This window comes from Diabrotica virgifera, chromosome 2 (genome assembly GCF_917563875.1).
Source record: "Diabrotica virgifera virgifera chromosome 2, PGI_DIABVI_V3a".
Classification (NCBI taxonomy): domain Eukaryota; kingdom Metazoa; phylum Arthropoda; class Insecta; order Coleoptera; family Chrysomelidae; genus Diabrotica; species Diabrotica virgifera.
Window position 1 is genome coordinate 64,447,682 of NC_065444.1, and position 27,369 is coordinate 64,475,050.

Consider the following 27,369-nt stretch of genomic DNA (forward strand, 5'->3'; position numbering starts at 1 on the left):
TATGTGAATGTCGTGTTAATTTTAGGTGTTTCAGGATGGTTCTCAATTTTGCAGAAAAAATTGTTATCGTGGAGTACTATTTTCGGTCATACGGAAAAGGTCGCGAAAACGATCAAAGCTTAAAATCAACAATGGTTTCAGCAGGACTTGGCAACCTGTCACGGCCAGGGAGCAGGGATGGCAACGATGTATCGATCAATTAAATATATCGAGATATTTTAAAATTTTATCGATATTTTTATATCGATATTCAACTTTCGACATATCGGAAAATATATCGATATTTGGGATTCAATGTATCGCCCACACAGGGTTAATATACCATATTGGCAAGATATAAAATTATAATAAAATCTTATAATATAAATTATATTCTTACTTTTTTGAGACGCTAAGTATACTATAGGTACTAAAGAAATATTCTACTACACTAAAGAAATATCTTAATCAAGATTTTCGACCAGTATTATTTAATTTGAATCTCGTATACCTACCCTTAACTTGTTTTCCAAGTTTCAGGTAGTACCATAAAATATTTTTTAACTTTTAACAATGTTTTTCAAGATCGCACGTTATGTAAACCCTAATAAAACGATTTCAAATTTAACATTTGTCACGTTCACGCAGTACGTTCTATAAAGTTTTATAATAATAATTGTATTGTACCTGTGGGAGTTTTTTGTCAGTTCTTCTATCAGGCGCGGCCCCCTGCGAATGGGGGATGCTTTCTGGGTATTCGTAGCGCCAATAACCAGAGAGTAGCAGGGATACTTGCCGTGGAACAAAAACTGACACCTGGCAGTAGGTATAAAATGCACACCCATTAATATGGAGAATTATCGTTTATGTTTAGGATCGCTGCCTGGGGATCGCCAGGGCACGTCTGGAGCCGGCGCTGGACGTGACAGCATGCGGGACGTCGGTGGCAGGGTGTTGAGGAGGCGGGCCCCTGTCATACAATCAGCTACAGCCCAACCACAACCACAACCACAAGCGAGCCAAACAACAACAAGAGCTCCACCCGCCGAAGGTGCTGCGCTGGATCATCAGCCGGCGCTCACTCAAGCGGGACGACCGAGGCAGCGCATGAAATGGACTGTGTCCATCAATGAGAACATTTTGCGCTTCTACTACAAGGTGACAAACCTCGGTCAAGAAACAATCGGCTACCGACAACAGCTGTATGCCGAATTTTGCAGGACGTACCCAGATATTCAAGTATCGGAGCAACGAGTATCAGACCAATACCGGGTAATTATAAGAAACAACCTTATCCCAGAGACTAGACGCAATATCATCAGAAGCGAAGTCGAACGGGAGATTCATAACGATGTTGTAATTGAAGATCAAGTCCCAAATGAAGTGCATGAGCAGATTCCTGAGCTTGCCATACAAGAAACTCAACCTGACAATACAGAGCAGGAAAATAACGAGCTACATGATAACCTAGTAAGCGAAATGGCATGTGCTGTACAAGAGTTTAATGGAACAAACCCACTTAGCAGACCACCGCTACCACGAATAAACTCTTGTAAGAGACTAGGTGTGCTGTTACAAATTGTGAACACTGAAATCCTACCCAATTATGTCGTAGAAGCCCACACATTAGAGTATCTGCACATGCTAATCTACTGTGCAGCAACAGCAATTGCTAATGTAATGGGCATTAAGATCAGAACACGACAGGGTACTAATAACGGAAGGACTGGTAGCAGAATTGCACCCTGGGAAAAAAGACTGCTCGGAAAGATTGAATTGCTGCGTAGGGATATTGGTCAAGTCACAGAATATATACGAGGTGTAAGAAGTACAAGAGTCATCAGGAGAGCTGAAGAAATAATACGGAATACTGCAAGACACTCAAGATACGATCCAGAAAACAACATAGCCCAACAGTGCCTGGATACATTAAAACAAAGACTCTCAGTTTATTCAGGACGACTAAGAAGGTACAAAGTGAGTAACAACCGAAAATCCGACAATGCCCTTTTTGAGACTGCTGAGAAGGCGTTCTATCGAAAACTCAATTCCACCGTAGAAAATCTCGATAAGTCTTATCCAAGCCAAGAAGAAATTCATGAGTTTTGGGGAAATCAACTTTCCACACCAGCTGCTCTTAACAACAATGCTGGATGGATAGAAGATACGGCACAGAACTGCCAACACTACACCACTACTCTCTACGAACCCTTCACCACTGAAGAAGTCTCAAATATCATCAAAGAGCTTCATAACTGGAAATCTCCTGGACCAGACGGAGTTCAAAACTTTTGGCTCAAGAAGTTTTGGAGTGCTCATGAATGCTTATCGACACTAATTAATAATGTTATTTCTAATCCGCAGGATATACCATCATTCCTAACTCAGGGAACTACTTATTTAATACCGAAAGATCAAAATAACACCCAAGATCCAGCAAAATACCGCCCAATTACTTGTCTTCCAACTTTGTATAAATTGGTCACATCCTGTGTAGCCCGGCGTATCTACCAACACTGTGCTCTGAACAATATCATAGAGCCTCAACAGAAAGGATGCGCTAAGGGTTCCATGGGTTGCAAAGAACAACTTATCATCGACTCGGTCATTTCTAATCAAGCATATTCCAAAAAGAGGAACCTATTTACTGCTTTTATTGATTACAAGAAGGCCTTTGATTCAGTGCCGCATGAATGGCTTATAGATATATTGAGAATATATAAAGTCGATGATAATATAGTGACCTTTTTACAACATATTGGGACCGTGCAAGTTCGGCAAAGCGACCTCTATTTCTACGCTCTGTACTTTTATTCGCACTTTTAATTATATTGGCCAATTATATTAGTCCTGGTTGCTGGATAATTGTCAAGGCCATAGTCCAAAAAAATAAAAAGAAGAAAAAATAAGATGCAGGTTATGTCTAGCAAACGTAAACAATTGTATGTAGTAAATAAAATTAGTTATTAAAATGCAGTACTGCAAGCAAAATACAATTAATTAAATTTACCTTTATAAAATAATTGCATATCATATCAATATTGTGGAGCAATATATAATTTTTCTGCGTCAATGACAGAAGGTATGAAATATACGTCAATTTGACAATTTCAATTGACAATATGAATTATTTAAGATAGTTGCAATATTTCTACGCGACTCGCGCACGGTCGTTTCTCGTTTCCCTTTCCAAGTACTTGCACACCGCGAATAATGACAGAGTGGAAAACTAGAATTCACCTTCAAATACCTGGTGAAAATAACATCGAAACTGAAAATATCGCAATCAGCAGGGGCCTGTTTCAAGGAGATTCGTTGAGTCCTCTGTGGTTCTGTCTAGCTATGAACCCACTATCTCAGCTATTGAACTCCACAGATGCAGGTTTTAGCATTAAAAGTAACAACAATGTGGTGGCGAAGCTTAATCATTTATTGTACATGGATGATTTGAAATTAATGGCTTCCACTCGAAACCAACTCGACGAGATGCTAAAAACTGTAGAAACTTTTTCTAATGATATTAGTATGCACTTCGGGCTAGACAAGTGCCGTATTTTAAATATAGTCAGAGGAAAAGTACAGCCCGGAGGATTCGATATGCAAAATGGCCAGAACATCGAGGCCATGGGTGAAAACGATATGTATAAATATCTTGGAGTAAAGCAAGCGCGGAAAATTGACCATAAACAAATGAAAACAGAGATAACTACTGAGTTTATACGAAGGGTAAAACAGCTGCTTCGCTCACACCTTAACAGTAGAAATTTGTTTAAGGCACTAAACACCTACGCATGTTCAGCGCTTAGCTACTCATTTGGTATTGTTAAGTGGACAAAAACAGATATAGAAGCTCTACAGCGAAAAGTACGAACACACCTCACAAAAGCACAAAAACACCATCCTAAAAGTGCAGTAGAAAGAACAACATTACCACGGAATCTAGGAGGAAGAGGACTTATGGATATAGGTGAGCAATTAGATAAACAAATTGCTAATTTAAGAACTTATTTTCAGATGCAGGCTGAGACATCTACTCTACATCGCGCTATCTGCGCAGTAGATGACACAACACCGATCAAACTGAGGGAACCAGAAATGCGCATAAATCACCTTACTAAGGACGAAAAAGTGCGCGCCTGGATGGGTAAACCTCTGCACGGGCGACATCCCAATGAGGTCAGCCAAGATTATGTCGACAATATAGCGTCGAACTACTGGTTGACATCAGGAAAGATGTTCCCTGAAACGGAGGGGTCATTACTGGCCATTCAGGATCAGGTTATACCAACCAGAAATTACCTGAAATATATCATCAAAGACCCTCAGGTTCAAAACGACAGATGCCGATATGGATGTCAAGCCCAAGAAACAATCCAACATCTTACAGGGGGCTGCCAGGCATTTGCTGCAACTGAATACAAGGAACGGCATGATGCAGTGGGAAAAATCCTTCATCAAGAGATAGCTATCAAGCTGGGACTTCTCCAAACAGACCATCTCCCGTATTATCAATATGTCCCTGAGAGTATGCTTGAGGATGGCAACTACAAGCTATACTGGGACCGCACTGTGCTCACAGACCAAACAGTGGCACATAATAGACCAGATCTCGTACTAGTTAATAAATTAACAAGACAAACAACACTAATTGATGTGGCGATACCTAACAACAATAATCTACGTAGTAAATTTACTGAAAAGATCGCCAAATACAGAGATCTAGAAATTCAAATACGAAGACAATGGAGAATGCAAAGTACCCAGACGATACCGATTATTATTTCTACTACTGGAGTCATTCCGAAGACCCTCCTCGGAAGCATAAAAAAGCTGGGTCTGAATGAACATCTTTATAAGACCATGCAGAAAGCTGTACTACTCGCGACGGCCAGATGCGTACGAAAATTTCTGGGAGATACACTTGCATTCCAAGTCACCTAGGGCTCGATAACACGGAAAGAGTCCCACCAGAGCTCAATCCTTTTGATACCGTAGGTATCTGGGATGAGTCAATTTTCCCCTTAGAGGGAGTGTGAGCCGTATGGCTAAATCTGGATAATTGTATTGTACATATTTACTAAAACCCTAAAACTCAAGATGTCAATATTACTGGTGTTGGAACCCAACATTTCGTTTTTACGTAGGTACCTATTATTGAATTTGTGTGTAGTTAATAATAATAAAACGAGGAACAATAATGGCTCCACCCAAAAGCAATGTTTGGTTGCATTTAAAAAAAAAATTAATAAAGAACAATCTCGCTACAATTTTTGCTCAAAAGTTTTAAAAACATCAGTACCTCCAATTTATACGCCCATTTAAAACAAAAACATAGTGGAGCTTTCAATCAAGCAAACCAAAGAAAATACAGCGAGAATACGAACATAAGTGAAGACCAACCATCGAAAAACAATGCAGTGGCTAATGAAGATAAAACTAAGAATGTACAGGTATGTAACTTCACACCTACCTTGCAATATGTTTACAGATTGAGTAATAGTTACATGTCGTAATTCATAAGAGTGATTAATACATATATGTCATTACATGCGAGTAGAATACTACACTTTATCTACGACTTTCTCTTTATTAGTAGAAAAATAATTATTCTCCTCTTTTGTATGTATCAAAAATATTACAGTGATTTTATACGTAAGTGCATCTTTACTTTTAAATTTTGAAGAAAACCTCATCCTTTTGTTATTTTTTATAATTAACTTTTTTAGTAGTTAATTTTAGTAGTTCTTTTATTTTATTTAATTATATAAGAATATATCGATATTTTGCATATACCCATATATTTTTTCTGATATATATCGTATATTGATATCTTCATTCGATATATCATATGATACGATATATCGATGTGTAATTTTTTTGCCATCCCTACCAGGGAGTGTCTTCGAATACTGCGCGATCATTTTGGGAGATTGCCACTCACTAGACCTAACGCCACCTAATGCGTACGTATGAGGAATGCTGAAGGTGGCCGACCGATTCACCGTCTGACATTCCGGAATTGCAGACTAGAATTAAAGATTTTTTCGTGCCATAGGACACCTTAAACATCTGTTATATCGGGTAAGTCGTCGTGAATAATGTTTGCAAGGCTATAATAACGAGCGATCCACAATTATTGGGATCAAAGCTATCCTTGCAAAAAATTACGTATGTCTTGTTTTAATCTGAAAGACCGCCGGGGTGTGATGTCACGGCCAACTGCGGCTATATTCAGTGGTGTTATGATAACTTTTCCAAACAAAGAATAAAGATTGAAAACACGTTGAAAAGATCCCAATCTCAAGACCTTTTAATTCGTATAAAGTTAAAATTTTGCTTCCTCTGCTATTTTTTATGTTCAATTAGTGTTTTTTTAAGTTGACGTACGTACATTGACAAGTATCTGTCAAAGTTGACGTAAACTGGAAAGTATATCTGAATTAATAATAGACATGCACTGTATAGATATCTCTGTCGTTCAGAGCCACCTATAGTGACAATAATTTTGGATCACACGTTATCATGTATACTAAATAATCATAGACATTTCAATATTCATTTCAGTACTGTTTATTTTGCTGCATACTGTGCTACCGTATGATTCACCCCTAGATAAGTTTTCTTTCGATAAAAATATCTATATAATGAGTTTCGTATTCAAATTTCCCAGCCTAGTTTATGGTTACTTTATTCCAGGGGTCACCAATTAGCGGACCGCGGTCCGCATCCGGACCGTGAGCTACTTTTGTGCGGACCGTCGCGTCGGTAAATTCAGAATATAGCGTTTGGCAATTTTGAAAATATTTGGCCATGAAATTGTACATTATGTTTGATTCAACTTATGTGTGCGAAGCCGCTTTATCAAGAATGAACTTTATTAAAAATCGGTACAGATCTCAGCTAACAGATGAATATCTCAACTCCCCAATGAGAATCAGTTGCACCAAACTCACTCCAAACTTCAAACAGGTTGTATATAATAAATAATGTCATTTTTCTCACTGATAATTTAATTTTGTAAATAATGACAAATTTTCTAATTCCTTTTTTTGTGGATTCCTGTTCAAAAATGTCCCCTTAAACAAATCAGAAGGGGCCCGGGATGCCGGGCAAAACAATCTTTTTATACAAATTCAAAATTACCTTTTAGTCCCGAAAATTGTATTTAAAAAAAAGGTCTCTGTCATTTTTTCAAAAGTTGGTGTTTTTCAAGTTATAAGCGATTTAAAATCTGAAAAATGTGAAAATACCTACGCATATTCGAGGTTTGAAAACTCATATGTAAATTATTAGTTTTCAGGTTGCCAAGAGCCTAAATTGAAATTTATAAATTCAATTTCAAGATTCTAACGAGTAATCGGGACTTACTTCAATATAGACCGTTGTTCTCTAATTGTTAATAATTATGCGACACTCGACTTTTAAGTCGCCGCACATTGCAATTTATGGTGCGTCTCTGTCGCACTTATTATACATATTATACGCACTTATGCAAAAAATGCCCAACAAATACACCACATTTATTAAAATTTTATAACTTATTATTAACATATTTTTTTCTTAATGATTTATTTATTTAGTCAATTAATTATTGCCAATGTGCTAATTAAATACGCCAATAAAAACAAATGGTCGAAATTGAAATAAACCCCGAAAACTCATCAGAATCTTGAAATTGAATGTTTAAACTTCAATTTAGGCACTTGACAACTGCAAAAATAATAATATACACATAAATTTTCAAACTTCGAAAATGCTTATTTTCACATTTTTCAGTGTATAAATCGCTTAAAACTTGAAATCTATCAAGTTTTGAGAAAAATGACAGGAAATCTTATTTGTTTAAGATGACCCAAAAACGCTAAAAACATATTTTCGGGAGCAAAAAAAGGTGATGTTTTGGATTTATTAAAAAACTGTTAAAAACAATTTCTGCCTAAAAATTTCGCACTGCACCCTTCTGATTTGTTTACCGAATTGGAACCAGACAGGTAGTGTTAACTTCGGACCCCGGAAGTGCCATAGGTTTTCGAAACGGACCCTCGGGAAATCTAATTGGTGACCCCTGCTTTATTCAATAAAATAAATAAATACATTTGTTTTTATTTATTGTTCAAAGACTTTGTCGCTTTGTATATAAATTATTCTTAACCTTAGATTCAGGTTTTTGTCAAAGACTTTGTCGCTTTGTATATAAATTATTCTTAACCTTAGATTCAGGTTTTTGTCTCGTTTGTTACGTCACATTTAACATTGTAGATATTAATGACTTTAGAATTAAATGTATATATGCTAGTCTTTGATCTATTTTACTTCTTTTAAATAGAGCTTAATACAGTCTTCTTGCTATGAAATATGAAAACTCAATTCGAAAGGGAGAAACCAGCGGGTTCTAGATTAAACGTACATATCCATATTCCCCTTCTGATGGCCTCATATGTTATATAGATGTCATCGTATGTGCAGAAAGCAACATTATACGAGACACTCATCGCTTCACTATGTACGCACCAATTCAAATAACATCGCCTACATCCAGTGATATCGCCAGACTGGAACCTCGTCACTACGCTACGTTTTTACCCCTACAAGGCAGTGATATATAAAAATAAATTTACCTGAAAATTTATAAATAACGTTCCACAGAGATACCGAAGTGGTAGCGTAGAAAACTCAGTCTGCTTACACATCAACATTTGAGGTTTATCGAAAGTTAACCTTTCTAAACTCTGCAGTTGATCTCTGTAGGTGTGCACATGAGCTTCTATCGATTCCACGTTGTACATCAGACTGAACACTTTCCATTCTTCAGTGTGTGCCTCCGGATCTGTACTATGTTTTAATTTGAAATCTGGTAAATGCTCGAAAGCGGTGTATACATGTGCAGTCAAAAGTCGTACCTAAAAAATATATTATTATAGTTCTTCCACTCTAACTTTTCCCATGCATGAAATTATTCACGAATTACTTTTTATAATAGGTCTCTTTTTTACTCACAGAAACTAGTATCGCAAAATTAAGCCGATTGTCCAAAGAAATCACAATAAGTTAAACAAGGATAAACAATATGGCATGTCTCTGATATCTTGTTTACTTTGAATTTTGACGTTTATGATTTTAAGTGACAGTGACGTTAGCACGAATGAATAATAATGATAGTAAATGGCAAATTGACATACAAACTTACGTTATGTAAGTTGGTGACACGGTAAAAGTATATTGGTGATAGTGATTAGAAAATTTGGTGAAACAACCGCAATTTAAGGAATTTAACTTAAATTGGCTAAATCACGAATTTAATGCAGCTTTTTTTATTGATAATTAGTTTATTGAGTGGTTTTATAAAGTTATATAAAGAATACAGCAATTATTCCAATAAATATGTAACCTTAAGAGAAGTAAATAAATTGCTGGTGTGGGAACGTAAAATCCTTCGAATGATATATGGCCCTTGCAGAGATAGCGTGACAAACGAATGGAGGCGCAGATACAATAACGAGCTAGAGTCTCTATTCGGAAAAGAAAATCTAGTGAGATATATAAAGGCTAATAGACTCAGATGGGCAGGGCATGTGATACGTAGTAACGACAATCGCCTTATAAACAATGTGTTCTGGGAAAGGCCAGATGGAAGAAGGTCTGTAGGGCGGCCTAGAAAAAGGTGGAAAGATGCAGTCAAAGAACATCTAGAGAAAATGGGAGTACGACAATGGGAATTAGTGGCACAGGACCGACTGGAAGGCAATAGTAAACGCGGCAAAGACTCACGAAGAGTTGTAGCGGTATTTATGATGATCTCACATTCAGTAAGAAATGTTTACACTCGTAACAACTTACTAGCACTGTGTCATGAATGTGCTTGCATAGGGAACTGTGTGGTAATCTGATTAAAAATGATCACCAAATTACTTGTATCACCAATATACCTTTCCTTACCCTACTATAGTTATTACGCATATGAATTCTAAAATTGTAGATTGCCTTTCTTAAACAGTTTTAATTTATTCTCGCTAATGTTCGATTACAAATTCTTTTTAATAAATTCGGTATCACCGCGCTAAAAACTCTCATAAGGACTGTATTGCCTGTTCTCTATAATGTAAAGTCAAGGTAGGACGGACTATAGTATGATTAATATCGTAGTGTTGCTAACTCAATTTGTGAAAAATTTGCATTTGTATCACTGTTTTTCCAAAGGTGCGATATATTAAAAATATTAACGGTTTTTTTATGTAATTCACTCAATAGTTTTGTATTTCTCAACCTTAGGTAATATTAAATCTTCTTAACAATAGTAACTTTTTGTTGTGACTTTTTTTTAATTTATTTATTACCATTCTATATTTATCTCTATAATAGTATGGTGTTCAAGCTGTTGAATGTTGAGTACATCAATCTCCTCAATAGTGAAAAAAGGTTAAACACTTCCATAAAATAACTTTGTAAAATACGTTCACGGGATAATAGCCATTTCCTAATTATTACCACTGACACTCTGAGAGTACGTATCAATAGGGCTTTTCATCGATTGTCATTTGTTTCGAGCTTCTGTCATATGTTGTATAATCTGCGTATAATATTAATATACACGAATTATACGACATATTTATGACAGAAGCTCGAAACAAATGACTGAATGAAAAGCCCTATACTACACAAACGATGTACGTTTCACTTTATTTGTTGATTTAACTTGTTTGAAAACTAATCGTGAAGCATGGGAAAAGTTATTCTATTTATTTATTAGCGTAAAAATTGTACAGTTATTTAAAAAATTCCCTAGGCTCTCATATTCAATGGATTTCAATTATTCGAATTTTATTTGAAAGCTTTTGCTGAAAATTTGAAATTATGCTGAAATTTTGTGTAGTGTTTTTGTGTATTAAAAAGATTTCCTGGCTAAATTTTAAAGGTACTAAGTGGCTTTAATATATACCTGAAAAGGATTATGGAAAAACCTTCATTTTCTACCCTTTATTAATGGTATTTGGAAATTTTTCAATAATAATAATCATTTTTTCAATTTGAAATCAATTTATATTATAGGAAAGTGAATTGCACAAACTTTATTATTTTATAATGACTTCTTAATATTTAATTAGCTGGCTATAAGCTCTGAGCTTCGCTAATGTCGCTCCTAGCGGATTACTAATTCAACTTTCACCGGTAATTTTTAAATTGATTATTTAATTGTTATCGCTTAATATTTACAACGCAATAAAGTAATTAAATTGTAATCGATTTTTTTAAGATTTAGCTAATCATTTTGACGTTCTATTGATGAAATATTAATTTCTTACTTCGGATACTTTCACAGTTATCGTGTAGATGGCGCTAAGATTAATTGATTAATTTATAATTACATATTAAAAACTTAAACACATTAAAAAAACTTAAATTCAGTATTTAAAACGTAAGTATATTTAAGGTAAAAATATATACCACAGCTTTGACCAACTAATATTTTTTATAATTAATGTTTTTAAGTTTAATTTTAAATTAATCACTTTGACATTTATGTCAAATTTCCGGTAAACGTTTACAGACTTCTCTCTACGTACGAGCTCACAGCATATAGTGAGTTTCAAAATTAAATATATTTCTATAAAAGGTATACTTCGTTTTTTAACGTGGAGTACCACTAAATTATGAAATTGTGACACTATTGACATTTATGAATTTTGAGATTATTGGCATTTAAAATTCATAGGTTAATATAGTTACATCGGCGATTTTTTTGTGATTTCTACGTTATTCTTTTAAGTTTTATGTTTTTAATCCGCATTTATATAATAAACAGTATTTTTGAATTCTTTAGCGACGTATTACTTAGTATAATATTTATGGATCACCGTCGAAGGCCGACATGATCAACCGAAAAAAAAAATCTGGTGATTTTTTAGTGACATTCTTGGGTGTGATTCTGTATTTTTTAGGTTTACTCCTCCTAGTTTAAAAACAGGGTATGGTTTGTGAATACCAAAAAATCTTTACTTACCTCGTGAAATGGAGAATTAAAATTATTTTTTAAACCCTCATTTAGCTTCAAGAGCAAACTCATAGAAAGACAATCGGGATCTTCTCTTCCTAAATAAGTAACCACTAAATCTAGACTTTGTAAACTACTAATGTACTCCAGCTTTCCGGCGAGGTTCAACAAGTGTTCAAAAAGATGTGCCTCGAACAGTTTAAACAGTCTTTTATGATCAATACCTAGATGCATCAAACATTCCAAAGTAATATTTATCAAGAACAAAGACTTTTTTATATCTGGTTTAGGAAGATCATCATCATGACTCTTCAGAAGCACTTTAATCATTTCTTCCAAAAGCGAAAACATGTCTTCGTTTATTTTAGGGGAAATATGGGGCAAACACACTAAACTACAATAATAGTCATCGACATCTCCTGATAGTAAAGCTTTACTACTTTCCTTAATTTTATTGATCAGAATTTCTGCAATAGACTCATTAGATTCTTTAAAATCCAAGTTATATTTCACATGGTTGAGTAAATTTATTCCATTTACACTCGATGAAGACTTGTGCATCACTATTTTTACCAACAGATGAAAGGACTCCGCGTCTAACGCGTTTTTAGCACAGTAACGCAGAAAATTCGGTAGAATTAGCGCTTCAAATGAAGAAGACGTTTTGATGTTGTCTACAAAGGATAAAAATACTTTTTTGTGTGACGTTGAGAGTAATCTTCTTGTTAAAATAGAGGCCTGTTCTTGAGATAGCTTTAAATTGTTCGATGTGAGAAGTAAAATACTGATCTGGCAAATTAATAGTACCGTTTCTTCAGACTGATTAAACGTGTTGAGTAGCTCCAAGAGAATGTCAATCAATGGAGCAGGTTTCTGTACAAACTTTGCACTTTTATACTCAACTGTGTGGCCTATCAACTTCAATACATAGTTTGTATTATTAATAACAGTCTCATTGGGGTTAGAACTGTATTTCTCAATTAATGATTTCAGGGTAGTTATGTATGTTGACCAAACTAAGTCTCCTTTTTGTGGTTTTATATTGTTTACTAAATTCGCGATAAAGTTTTCCAACACTTCGAAGAGAATGGTCTGGGAAGGACCTTCAGAAATTAGTGAATCAAGCAGAAAAGGCAAAATACTCTCTGCACAGCTATGAAATTGGCCATCGACTCCACAAATTACTTGAAATAATAACTTTCCACATCCTGGAACTCCCTAAAAATAATACACATTAAAAAATGAGCTTTTATGTTTACGTTGATAAGAGATTGTAGAAAAAAGGTACCCGTCGTTAAGATAGGCAAAAATGTCCTCGCTTCCCAAAAATCATTTTTTTACGTTTTATGTGATTAAAAAAAATAATATTAGCGCTTGGGTACATTTGACGAGTAAGACTCGTCATTGATATGAATAACCAAAGTTACAGATAACGAGTCTGACTCGTCATTGGAATTGAACATGTATGCGTGGTGTTTTTCTTGCAGTAATGTGCGCATGCTTTGCCTCTGTGCGAATGAGCTTGCGTTGCTCCAATAGGGAACTTATAAAATTTTAAATTCGAAAAAAATGTTATAAATCACAACAGAACATAATTTAAAACATATATATAAAAAAAGTTTTTTTGTTTTTCGTTTGGCCCTAAAGACGATTAAAATCGAGGGAAAATTCAAATTATAGCAGGCAGCCCAAAACGCGCCCTTATTGGTCGTGACGTCATGTCCTCGCCATTAATTCGTTAGGTTTGGCATTCGTTATGACACTCAGTTTTATAAATATTGTGATAGTTGCTATTTCTGACGAATATTTGAGTGTTTTTGTTAAGACTTATATTATATTATTACAATGACATACGGTAAATGTCATTATAAAATATAATGATGTGACGTCACAAGTGTTCGTGCGCTTTTTAGGTCGTTTGAAATGGTTTAAATACACAGAAGATTTTAAATTTGTACTTCTAAGTTATTATGAGTGTTTGAAGAGTGAAATTTTGGAAATCCCATTTTTAAACAAAACTGAACAATAAATTCTGTAATAAAAAAAATGTGCAAGTTCCCTATTCCCTAACACTACAGGTGGACGCGTAACAATTGACGCACGAATATACATTTGTTTCAAGACGTTTACATTTTCATTTTTATTTCGTGTATATTACCCTAAAATGGCGGAAATAAAACATATAGTTTATGAAAGTGATAAGGAGAATGATCTTGAGCAATGGGATGTAGAATTTATTACTGATTATAGTGATGTGGGAAACGAAAAAGATAGTGATAGTGGCACGCCCAGATCTAGAGATTTTGCCGCTCTGGGCAAGATCGGTAACCACGCCCCCTGCCTCACCAGTAGATCAAGTCAATTGCAAAAATTGACAGTCTTCTAAAATTTGCCACCTGGGTACCTGCCCGGTTTGCCCATCCAGGGGTAGTGTTGGAAAATTCTCGAGAATGAACAATCGGAGAATATTCTCGATATGGAGAATTTTCTTAGAATGAACCCTGTGACGCGCTTAGGGATATTGTTAAAGATGAAATAGGGTATTAAAAATCATTAAAATTATATACAAAATTATGAGACGAAACAACAGTGTTCTTTATACTTATATAAAAAAATACAAAAACAACAGAAAACACAAAATTTATTTGACAAAAAATTAAATTTTCTTCTTAACAGCAAATAATGGATCTGGTGATCTAATCTGAAAAAAATGAGGCCTCACGTTCAGAATATATTTTAGCTCATCCTGGCCATATACATTCTGCATTTCAATGTACTGAAGAGAAATTGTGGAATTTTGTTACATACAAAGTATGCTAAATACTTAAATTTTGAGATCAACAGCTATGTACAAATCTGATATTATCTGGTCAACAGCATCATGGTTAAACATTTTAATGTCATTAATAGATTTAATTGTTAATTATTTTTATAATTTATGCTATGTACAATGGTATTATAAGATATACCTTTTTGAAATTATGAAAATAAAATGTGAACTTGTGAATTTGTTTACTTAATAATTTTGAAATGTTTTACGATAACAACTGGTCAACTGTTTACTACTTATAACAAAGAAGCTAATACTTACATCAGGTTGACTTTTAACAGTCTTCAAAAGAAGATTCAAAAACGTTTTCTTATCCTTCACCTTCCTGGCGACAAAAGCAAAACTTTCTGCAGCAAAGTTATTTATATATTCTGGTTTGCTATCAGACAGCAAAGGAAGAAGTGAATTAAACACTGAATTTATATCTTTGACTAAGGGTCTCCAGAGAAATTTGAACAAGTATGCCAAACATGTGAATATCCATTCAAGTTGTTCTGTGTTTTTTGTGTTCATTAAATTAATGAGGGTTTCCAAAACTTCTGGGAAATATTGATGAAACTCTTTCTGAAGGTCTCTGGCCAATGCTACAATTAACCTAAAATCAAAGATTATAATTCATATTCAAAATATTAATTATTAACAAGATTTGAACACTGGACATTTATACAGGGTGTAAAAAAAAGGAAGGTCATAAATTAAATCACATATTCTGGGACCAAAAATAGGTTGGTTGAACCTAACTTACCTTAGTACAAATGTGCACATAAAAAAAGTTACAGCGCTTTGAAGTTACAAATGAAAATCAATTTTTTCAATGAATATTTTTTAATTACTGTAGAAACGCCAACTAAGGAGCTAAAACCACGTTTGGACTAAGTCCCATCTCCAGATACCACTAACTCGTCTTTGGGCAATCCCTATTTTGGAGTTTTGATTTTCTCTTTCTCACTAGCTTTTTTAAACAAATATCAGCAACAGTATTTGAAGCTATTTTAACATTTTTCAAAAGAGCATAACAAGTTGTTAGAAAATTTTCTAACATATCGATAATTATAATTTCTGCTTATACAATCTCGATACATAATTCATTGCATCTTTGACTTAATATTTCAAAATGAACACATCTCCTATTTTGTAGCTTCCAACAAACTAAATCCGAGAAAATATTGCATTTTCATTGGCCCCTTTTTGAGTCTTTGATACAAGGAGCGTTGTGCTATGAAAACATTCGATTCTAAGATCTTATTTCTCACAGGTTTCAGCCGAAATAAAAACAGTTTTATATCCTAATCTCACCATGTGTCCACCGTTATAGTTGAAATTGTAAAATCAAGTTGTTTCGCTGTTGCATTTATGTTTCCCAAAATTAATAAAGGCCTTTGTGGTACCGAACCGCATTAGGGGGTTTTGTTTATTCTAAGGCCGGTCGTCCATTGGAAGCGTAGTCGCGCGACTCGAAGGTAGCGCGTATACGCCCGTATAGAAGCGACTAATCCTAACAAATAAAATGTAAGTAAACAACGTCCACTGCAAACGACTCTGAGCGACCGGGCTTGGCCGACCACAAGCGACTGGCGACTGATCCCTCTAGAATGGGATTAGTCGCTGGTAATCGCATGTTGATGCTACAATGGTTTGCAATAAATATCTGTGCAGGTGTATTTTTGATATTGTATTAATTTTCAATAATTGTGTTATTTTCGATATGGAAACTGATAACGAAAAACTGATTAGTGCCGTTTATGAAAAGTCTCCGTTGTGGGACAAAACGTGAAAGACACAAGATATCATTCACGTGATGTTCAAAGGAAATTGTGGTCGAAAGTTGCAGAAGAAGTAGGTGCTAGTGATAAGAGTTTTTAATATTATTATTTTATAAAATATAATTACAATGTAAACGAAAAATAAAAAAAATAGAGCGTGGCACTTGCGAGTGCCAACAGAAGTGTATACTTCTTATAGTTTTAGGATTAACAAACTTTCTAAAGAATTTTTATTTGAAATTTTTACAATAATAAATGTCTTACATCTAAACCAAGTAAATATAAAGTTATATAAATCTTTAAATTATTTTTATTAACAAATTACCTAATGTTTTTTTTCAATTTGGTGAAAAATGTAATTAAATACTGATAAAGTATAGTAAATATTTCGTGTAAATTTGAATCGCCAACAATATATGGAAGAGTCGATTCCCGTTAAAGGGAAGGCCATTGTACAAAGGTACAAACCTTTTTAAAGTTGTTAATAAATAACATACGTATTTGTGTAATAAATTATTCCTTTCAAACTATGCTTTCTATGTATATTTTACGATATTCACAAAAATACACTTTCTTTTGATGATGACAGTCGCGAACTAAGTAGTATACAGTCGTCTGCAGTGGATGATACCAGTCGCTCACTCGCATGATCGCACATACACAGACATATACGCGCTACCTACGAGTCGCGCGACTACGCTTCCAATGGATGACCGGCCTAAAACTTAAATTAGATACGCATATGAGTTTGATAAATTGATTTCCCTTCTTGTTACAAAAGCCGAAAGAAAGAAGAATTGTTATGTTCTCAGTTTTGGTTCAGATTCTCAGCCAGTTATTAGTTATTAGTCAGCCTCCAAGTGAATCGGTCACGTTTTTCGCTCAACTCAGAACATATTCTCGCGGCTCTGATCTTCTTATTACAGATTACACGGTTATTCACGAGAATTACTTCTCTCGCTCCTTATTACTAACACACTTGACTCTTAAATCTCAGTTCACTTTACTCTAAATTCTACATAACTAATGTATGTATGTTTTTGTAGTCAACTCAATAATAATTATATTGTACAGTGATTGTAAATAGTGATTGTGTTAAATAATAAAATAATTATCCCACATGTTTATTAATCATTTCAACACCGATTTACCCTTGCATCGACTCGTCAAAGATTATCAGAGTCTACATTATCAACCACTAAAGAAGCTGGTTCCTGTCTTGTGTGAAGGACAAGAGATATTCACCAGATCCATTTAACAACTGGTGAAGCATTCTGCACACAAGTACTTTTACCAAAGTTAAAGGTCAATTCCATTAATGAACAAAATAAATCTAATCCATTTCTGCCTATGCCTACACCAAGCCATTTGATCATAAAAATACTATAGGCCGAATTATTTCATAACCATTAGTTACAAAAGGCAATGAATTTACAGTTTTGTCTCCACAATCACAAGCAATGTTTGTTTTAAAGCCAAGATTGTGTCCGTATTTTGGAGAAAAAAAATACACACAGACAGCGTGCAAATAGCAGTTGTGAACATGTGTGCTAAAGTTATACAGCTCTGAAGTAGTTTTGAATTTCGCTAAAATATTTTAGGTCATTCTTGGATGTTTAAGGAATTAAATTGTTTTTTGTAATTTTTACTATTTAGTACCTTAAAATAGCTATTGATTTATTGTTAGGGATGTAACAAAAACCATATTATCATCAATCCTCAATCAGTAAATAGTGCATGTTAATACATGGTACTTACTCTAAAAGTGGTTGCATATACAATGGATCTCCTTCTTTAACATACTTCAACATAGTTTGGATTAGATGGTCTTTAACCAACAATAGTTGTGGAAGGGTAATATAATCATAGGACCGTATATCTCGTTGAAACTTTTCATATCCTTGACTCAAATTCATAACAGTCCATTTTGTAATTGTTTGTTGAAAAAATGTTTCATTTTCTTCATCTTGTGAATCATATTCATGGGGGACTTTATGGAAAATATCAATGTCAATATTAGATATTCTTTCAGAAAAAGGCAAAAACTAAAAAAAATCGAAAATTAAACATTTTGTGGAAGTGTAAATATTAATATGTGTGTTCGGCAGATGGAAGCACACAAGTCAGTTTTTGAGAAGACAATTTAAAATTAATTAATTAAAAAACCACTAGGAAGAATTTCCTTCTCTATACCATTAATTACAAGTAAAATTTAATAAAATATTAAATTTTATTAATTAATTAAAGGTAAAAAATGTGAGTATGAAAAAAATTACTGTTCAATGTGGAACGAGGCTTATAAAATATTGATTTTTCTATTATATTTCAGTAGTAAATAATTTTTTAGCTGTTCTTAATAAATAAAAATGTTTCTCAAACATTGACTTCTCTGCTGTCATCGGCTGACTACAAATTTAGTAAAAATCTATGATCTACAGCAGTGTTTCCCAACATGGGGCTCACGGCCCACACAGGGGCAATTTGATTAAAAATGGACTAGAAATGAGTTTGACCCTTTAGTTATTGGCCATTTAAATGCAATGTTAGGTCTCTGTACCAAATTTAACGAAGAAAACAAATTCTTAAATAATTGTGGTAAATAATAATTATTAGGTTAGTATGGGCGTCATCAAGTAAATTTAAAATTTGGAAAAGATAACAAATTTTCTTAAGGCTAGTTATCAAATTTCTTTATTAATCATTTAAAAAGGAAAAATCATACTATAGGGGAGAATTTAATAACACCATCAATATCAGCATTTCTTGAAATGGTTCTTGAAAAATATAACAAATATGTAAAAGCTATGTAACTCCGTAACAGTACTGTTAGCAGAAGAATAGACAAGGTTATTGAAAATATTGAAAAACAACTTGTTGAAAAGCTGAAACAAGAAATTTGTCAGTGAAAATTGATTAATCAACTTTGAGAGACAGTGAGGCAGCATTGACACTTAATGTAAGATATACTGACAAAGGTCAGTTAATTGAAAAATTCTTGTTCAATATAAGATTAGAAAGCACCACTACCTCCAAAGATATACTAATAAGCAAAAAAATGGCTTGATGTCAACGATATACCTACCAATAAAAAATATATCTTGTGCTGCAGGTGGTGCTCGTAATATGGTGGGTAAGAAAAATGGCTGCTTAGAATTGATGAAAGATGCAAATCCAGAAATGATTATTGTGCATTGTGGTATCCCTAGGGAAAACTTGGTAGGTAACAACATCTTACCAGTTCTAAATGAAGTACTGCATTCAGTAATAAAGTGTGTTAATGCTATTAAAACTAATGCCAAATGTGAGCTTCTCTTCAAGCTATTTTGTGAAGAACAAAATTAAGGAATAAATTAATGGGGGGTGTACAACAATTTTAGAAAGGCTAAGGGGACATGGCAGAAAAAAGGTTCAGAAACAAGGATCTATAGTTTATAGGTACCCATAAAATTATTATTTCATTCAATATTCAAATATTAAATGCTCAGCAAAATGTTACAAATCAAAGGTTTAATACATATTGATATTAAGTATGACAATTTCTACATTTCATATACCTACTCCTGCCAGAGGCGGCTTTACCTATTGTGCAGGTTGTGCGGTGCACACGGGCGCTGGGATGTTGGGGGGCGCCGAGCGCCAAAGAGCGGGACCTTTACTTTGTTTCAACATAAAATATGCTTTAAAACGATTAATGAAAAATTACATTGACACTTAAGCGCGATTTATAGATTGCCGCTCGCCCGTCCAGATTAAAGATTGCCGTCCATTCCTAAAGCTTGAAGTCTTTTATTTTGTTGGTCTTTTACTTCCCACACTTCCGAGTTGTACAGGACAATTCCTTCCATGATAGTTTGGTAGATTCTTTTCTTTGTCTGATTTTGCAATCCTTTACTCCACCAAATGCCAATCAGCTGTTTTATAGCTTTTCTTTCTTGACTTATTCGATATTCTATATCTTGATCGCATGTGGAGTTTTTGTCAAAAATAGAACCTAGATATTTAAATTCATCACATCCTTTTATGTATTCCCCTTCTAATTCTAAGTCTTCAGTATCACCTCCGACTACAAGGTATTTAGTTTTCTCAATGCTCATTTCCAAACCCCACTTTCGGTACTCCTCTTTCAATTTTCTAATCATGTAACTGGCGTCTTCTTTATCAGCAGCAATCACAACTTGGTCGTCAGCAAATATCAACGTATACAAATCAGAATCTCCTACTGGTATGCCCATTGTGTGGCATTTCCTAGTCCAATATTTTAACACATTTGTAAGGTAAATTTTAAATAAAGTGGATGACAGACAGCATCCCTGTAAAGGGTCTTTCGAAGTTTTAAAGGTATTTGAAAGTTCCGTTCCAATTCCTGTTGTTGCATTAGCATAGAGATCTTTTATTGTTTGGATCTATTTTCTATTTAAAGTGGTTATTTGTAATACCTTACACATTTTTTTCTCTGGGAACGGTATCGTATGCTCTTTTTAAGTCTACAAATACCATGTGAGCTTTCAGATTTCTAGCAGAACGTTTTTCTAGTAGTTGCCTTATGCAGAAAATGTTATCTGTGCATGATCTTCCTGCCCTAAATCCACTTTGATCTCCGGAATCTTGCGACTCCTTTTCTATCCGTTTCTTTATTATACGTCCGTACTGTCTTCCAACTGAGCTGGTCACACTAATGCCTTTGTAATTACTACAATTTTTTCTACCACCCTTTTTGTATGTAGGGGTAGTTATGGACTTTTTCCACTCAGAGGGCAGGCCACTATTGCCTGAAAGGCATGAGTTGAATATTTCAACTAAAATTTCTTTTGCTTGTGTCGTGCTGTGCTTGGTGAGTTCAATTGGAATACCTTCGGGACCAGGAGCTTTATCGTTTTTCATTTCTCTTAACGTTAGTTCTAGTTCTTCAATTGTTATATCTTCTAGTTGTTCCAGTTTTTTCATTCCAGGTTGTTTGGGGCGATGATAGTTTGCCTTACATATTCCTGTCTATTCTCTTGCAATAGGTTTTTAAAGTATGTTTCCCACTCGTTTATATTTATAAGGGATATCTGGCATCTGTCTTGTACGATTTGTCTTGTATTTGATATTGTTCTCCAAGCTTCTCCGCTTTTTTTTCCTCCCATAAGAGTGTCTATTTCTTGACATTTCTTCAGTCACATATATTCTTTGGTTTTAATCACTTCTTTTTTTGTTTCCATTCTTATTCTTGCATAGGTTTTTCGGTCTTCTGAACAATTGGTATTGAGCCATTTTTGATATACTTCTTTTTTCCCTCATCTTTTGTTTTAAAGAATCTGTAAACCAAGGGTGATGAGTGTTATTTGAGGATTTTTCTCCTAACGCTTCGAATGCAGCTTCATGTAAGCACTTTTTTAGCCTATCATATTTTTAAAGGTTCATTTTAAAAAGTTCTTTTTTAATTAAATATTTTTAACAGATTTGGGTAGGTTGTTTTGATGCATTTAATATTGCCTTATTTGCATCTGGATTTTTGTTTGCATTATAAGCGTACCTAATACCTTCTAATACTCTATGTACTAGTACTAGGTAGGTAATACCTATTCAACTATTCCATTAATTTTGACTGCGCGTCTACCAAAGGGCGCCAGGGCATCGACTGCGCACGGGCGCTACATAGGCTAGAGCCGCCTCTGACTCCTGCTGATACTTGAATGATTAAATAGACTTGTTGTAAACATTGGATACTTTCATTTCCCTAATAGTTAAAACATAATATGTCTGCAAATTATAACAAAACCTTAATTTTTGTTGAGGTTGTTTTGTTAATGCTCTAAATTAAAAACTTCGTGGAAGATATTGTTTAAATACATCTTTTTACATTCTTTAGATTTGTAGGTTATACATGTATTGAATATTTATTTACTTACAAGCTTAACTTGTATAAAAATCCAAAATAATTTAACAAATACAACTAAATATGAATCGTACCTTAAACGTATTGGCATCCTTATGCCGAACAGATTTATTCTTCATTTTGATTTTATTTAATAACCGCAAAATTTAACATCTCCAAAACACATGGGACTGCGTTTATGCAGTGCACGTGGTAAGTGACAGTGACACTGATTTGACATCGATCATCCAGCAATCCAGCTGTCAAATATCAAAACTGATAAACCTAAAAGCAAAATAATTGTATTCTTTGCTAAAAGCATCTTTTTAATATTTGAAATATAGTGTAAAATTAAAGAACTGAACTTTTTTATTTATAAAATTAAGTTTAAAATATTTTTATAATCTACTCTTGAAGAAGCCATTAAACATATCTCCAGTTTTAAATATTTAATACAATTGGCAACACCTACAACAGAAAATTCCATAGGCGTGGCACATGCGGGATAAATTATTATCTTCTTTACATTGATAATAATAATATCCTTTCTATTGAAACCTTAATCTGAAAAAAATACTTTTGTAGGCATTTTTATTGAAACTATAGTATATGAGTATACGAGATATTTTGGTTTAAAGACAATAATTGTTCTTTTTTTTTTATTTAATTTGATGGCTTTGGTAAAGACCAATTAGCCAGACAATTTTTACATCTAAGTATAATATTACATATCTAGAATAGGTATATGATACAAGTATAAAACATTTACATATATTCAGTGGCGTCTTAAGAGGGGGTGCACGGCACCCGGGCGGCAGGTTATAGGGGGCGGCAGCTGGATCATAACGAATGACAAGTTCCATGTTTACATACGCATATGCACAAACGCTTTTTTACTAAGATGTACCTACCTACACTTAATATGCTGTATATTATATAGCCTACTTTAAAGTGTACGCCACTGTCTCGGTGTGAACAAATCTGAAAGTTTTTAGAAAATACTCAATTTAGGAAGCTTCTTAGAACTGAATCAACAGGGGGGCGTCTGTGAATCTTAAATGTGTTCGAGCGGAAGTTGTTACCAAAAAAAGGTCAATCCTTCTCGGTAAACCTTTGAAAAATGGTAAAAAATCTTTTGTATTAAATATCTATTTACGTAGAATAGATGACGTTGATATATTTTCTCTCTACGAAAATTAGGAACCCTTTAGATGGGAGGAGACATTTTAACAATTAAAGAAATAGGAGTCCCATTGGTTTAATGGGGAAAGGACCGCCTTTCAAAGTTTATAAAAATCGGTTTTCTTAAAAAATTTTTAGTTTCTATCTGAAATTTGAATTTAAACCAGTGACTTCTTGAGTTCCTGCTTTACGTTATTTTAACTTTACTTGATTAAATAGTACAGTGTCGTGAGTTTTGAAAAACCGCAGAAGTGCCCATAGAGATACAGCATCGTCAAACTCAAGGTAAGAATGTTATTAAAGTTACTACCTATTAAACGAGGACTGTAAAACAATTCTTTTTGTACATTAATGAAACTCACGTCTGGCTAGAGGGTTGTAGTATTTTTATTTATTTTTTTAAATTATTGCAGATGGCTGATGGAAGACAAAAACTTTCTGGTTTCCAATATCGGAAACGGAAACTGGAAAAAGAAGAAAAAGTGAAAAAATGCACGAGTTCTATAAGCAAGTTTCTTCAGAAAGTTCAACCAGGACCATCAACAAGTTCAGATATGAATCCAGTTTTCGAAAAAACTGTTGAAGATACAATGATGGGTGTTACTGAAACTTCTACTGATACTCCGATGGAAGAAATTTCAGCAACGTCAGCATCGGAAGCAACATTAACACCGACCGCAGCAGCCTCGGTAACAACTACTGCATTTTCTGATCATATCAGTAATAATTCGAGTTCGTGCCCAGATCCTGCCCTTTGGCCACAAAGTATTTCAGATAATGTCAAGCTCTCACTACTTGAAATAGGTCCGGTACAAATAAAAAATTTTACATTTCCATTAGATGATTCTAATCGATCATTTTCAACTACGTATTTTCTTAAGAAACTAGGAAATAATGAAACGGTTATACGGGACTGGCTCGTTTATTCTAAATCTAGTGATTCTGTGTTTTGTTTTTACTGTAAACTATTTAGCAGTGCAATAAATGCTTTTAATGATGAAATAGGTTACAAAGATTGGCGTCATTTATCGAGAAATATAGAACGACATGAAAAAAGTGTAGCACATTTTCAAAGTGTGAGACAATATGTTGATTTAAAACAAAATATAATGAAAGGAAGAACTGTAGATTCGATTAATCAGGCCCAAATGGACCGTGAAAAAAAAAAGGTGGATGGCAGTTATTGAAAGAATTATATACATTATTCAGTTTTTGGCTAGACAAAATTTGGCTTTTAGAGGGCATACAGAAAAGATATTTCAAAATGATAATGGAAACTTTTTAAAACTAATAGAAAGTGTTTCAAAATTTTACAATGTTTTAGCAGAGCACATTAATCGCATTGAAAAAGCTGAACACCGCAATATGCCTCATTATCTTGGTCATAACATTCAAAATGAACTGATAACTGTAATAGGAGAAAATATCAAAAACACCATTGTTAACACACTGAAACATTGTAAATATTATTCTATAATTTTAGATTGTACACCTGACATAAGTCATGAAGAGCAAATTACAATAATTTTTAGATTTGTTTATCTTAACCCCTTAACAAAAAATGTTGAGATAAGAGAGCATTTTCTTGGATTTTGCTCTGTTACTGACACAACTGGACAAGGATTAATGACGTTTTTATTGAATTTTTTGGAAGGCTTAAATATTGATATTAATGACATGCGCGGCCAAGGCTACGACAATGGTGCCAATATGAAAGGCAAAAAAATTGGCTTACAAAAAAAAATTTTGGATATAAATCCTAGAGCATTTTATGTACCATGTGCAGCGCATAGTCTTAATTTAGTTGTAAATGATGCTGCAAAATGTTCTTTGGAAGTTACAAATTTCTTTGCCATTGTCCAAGAATTATATGTATTTTTTCGGCATCAACATCGCGCTGGCAAGTCTTAAAAAAAGAACTGCCTACTTTAACTCTAAAATCACTTTCCGATACACGATGGGAAAGCCGCATTGATGCTGTGAAAGCCCTTCGTTTTAATTTAGAAAAAATTTATGATGCTTTGTTCTTTATTTATAGTGATTCAAATAAAAATAACGACACAAAAAATTTGGCATATTCTTTGATTTCAAAAATAAAGTCGTACAAATTTGTTTGTTCCTTGGTAACTTGGTATAATATTTTATTAAAAATTAATACTGTAAGCAAAATTATGCAGAAATCTACTGTGATACTTCCAGAGGCTGCTAAAATGTTAGAAGAAGTAAAAAAATATTTAACTGAATGTCGTACAGACTTAGCTTATAAAGAAATGCTTAATGAATCAAAAATTATTGCTGAAGAATTAGACTGCGAAATTAGTTTTCCAGCAGTTGGCACTGTACGACCTAGAAAACGAAGACCTATGTTTAATTATGAAGGAAGAGATGACGCTATACAAAATCCAGAGTTACACTTTAAAGTAAATTTTTAATTTTTTTTATTAGACACTGCCATAACTAAATTAGATGAAAGGTTCGAATTGTTAAGTGATCACAACAACTGTTTTTCGTTTTTACACAACCTTGATGCTTTTAAAAATTTAAATTCGAATGATAAATTAAAGTATTGCGCGGATTTGCAAAATAAATTGACAGATTTTCAAACTAAGCATTCTGATATAAATGCAGTCGATTTGCTGAATGAAATTGAAATTTTACCGACCTATTTAAAATCTACCTCCTCTGCAATTGATGTTTTAGGATATTTATTTAAAAATAACTTGATTAGCACATTTCCAAATTTGTCGATTGCTTTACGTATTTATTTAACATTACCGGTTACTGTTGCTGAGGGTGAAAGATCATTTTCCAAATTAAAGATTATAAAAAACTATTTAAGGTCTAGTATGACACAAGAAAGGCTTTCAAATCTAGCTATAATAAGCATTGAAAATGATGTTGACATAGATATTAATGACATTATAAAAGAATTTGCTATCCGAAAATCTAGAAAAATTGATTTTAGCTTTTGAAAAATATGGTCAAACATTAAATAATACCTACCTATTTCAAGATGTGTATTATTATCATAAGTATGTATTCGGATATAGGTATAAGTACGTAATTTTTTATAATTTGTTTTTACATCTGGTACATAATATGTATATACATATGTGACTTACTTTTCATTTAATTAAATATATATCTGATGTTATTAAATTGTGATATAACTAAATAAATAAAATTGTTTGGTTTATTTTAAGAATAGTTCTCTACCTATCTAGCTTCCCTTATGTCGTTCACCTTCTTCACGGTATATAGGAAATAAGTCTTATTTTCTAGGCTGTAACCTCCTTCAACTTATCGCCCAGAAGGGACGGCACACAAGAGTTTGCACCCCGGCGGCAGGTGAGCTAGAGCCGCCCCTGCATATATTTAACTTACATAATAAAAATATATTACTCCTAGATATATATGCACACACATACGTATACATATATTAACACATACATACATACACATATATAAACACAAATATATATTTTTCTAATTAAGAAAAAATTATCCTTCTTCACGATTATATTTATAAATTGTATTAATATATCATATTAACACAATTTGGTAAAATTATTAATTTGGTAAAATTATTAATTTTTGGTAAAAAGTAATTGGATAAATTATTAATTTGGTAAAAAGTAATGTGTGCAATTTTTTGTTTTGTGTTATAAAATGGAATTATTTGCAGAATTGCTAACGATAAGACATTGTTAGCAATTTACAGTTTCATTTTGCACCTCTTGTGCTGATTATATAAACAATACAGTAAATT

At 33.6% G+C, this 27,369-nt stretch overlaps 1 protein-coding gene across 1 annotated transcript in view; it reads right to left on the reverse strand.

Annotated features, from left to right (window-relative positions):
* The window catches only part of LOC114330079 (small subunit processome component 20 homolog), a 107,008-nt gene extending 84,359 nt beyond the window's left edge, over nt 1-22,649 (reverse strand). Inside the window, exons 1-5 of the mRNA XM_050642607.1 lie at nt 22,514-22,649; nt 18,320-18,606; nt 15,060-15,393; nt 11,978-13,186; nt 8,598-8,879 (exon numbers count right to left, since the gene is read on the reverse strand). Coding sequence (XP_050498564.1) covers nt 8,598-8,879; nt 11,978-13,186; nt 15,060-15,393; nt 18,320-18,606; nt 22,514-22,558 — 2,157 coding nt within the window. The 5' untranslated portion in view covers nt 22,559-22,649. The remainder of the gene's footprint in view (nt 1-8,597; nt 8,880-11,977; nt 13,187-15,059; nt 15,394-18,319; nt 18,607-22,513) is intronic.
* Nucleotides 22,650-27,369: the final 4,720 nt, after the last annotated feature.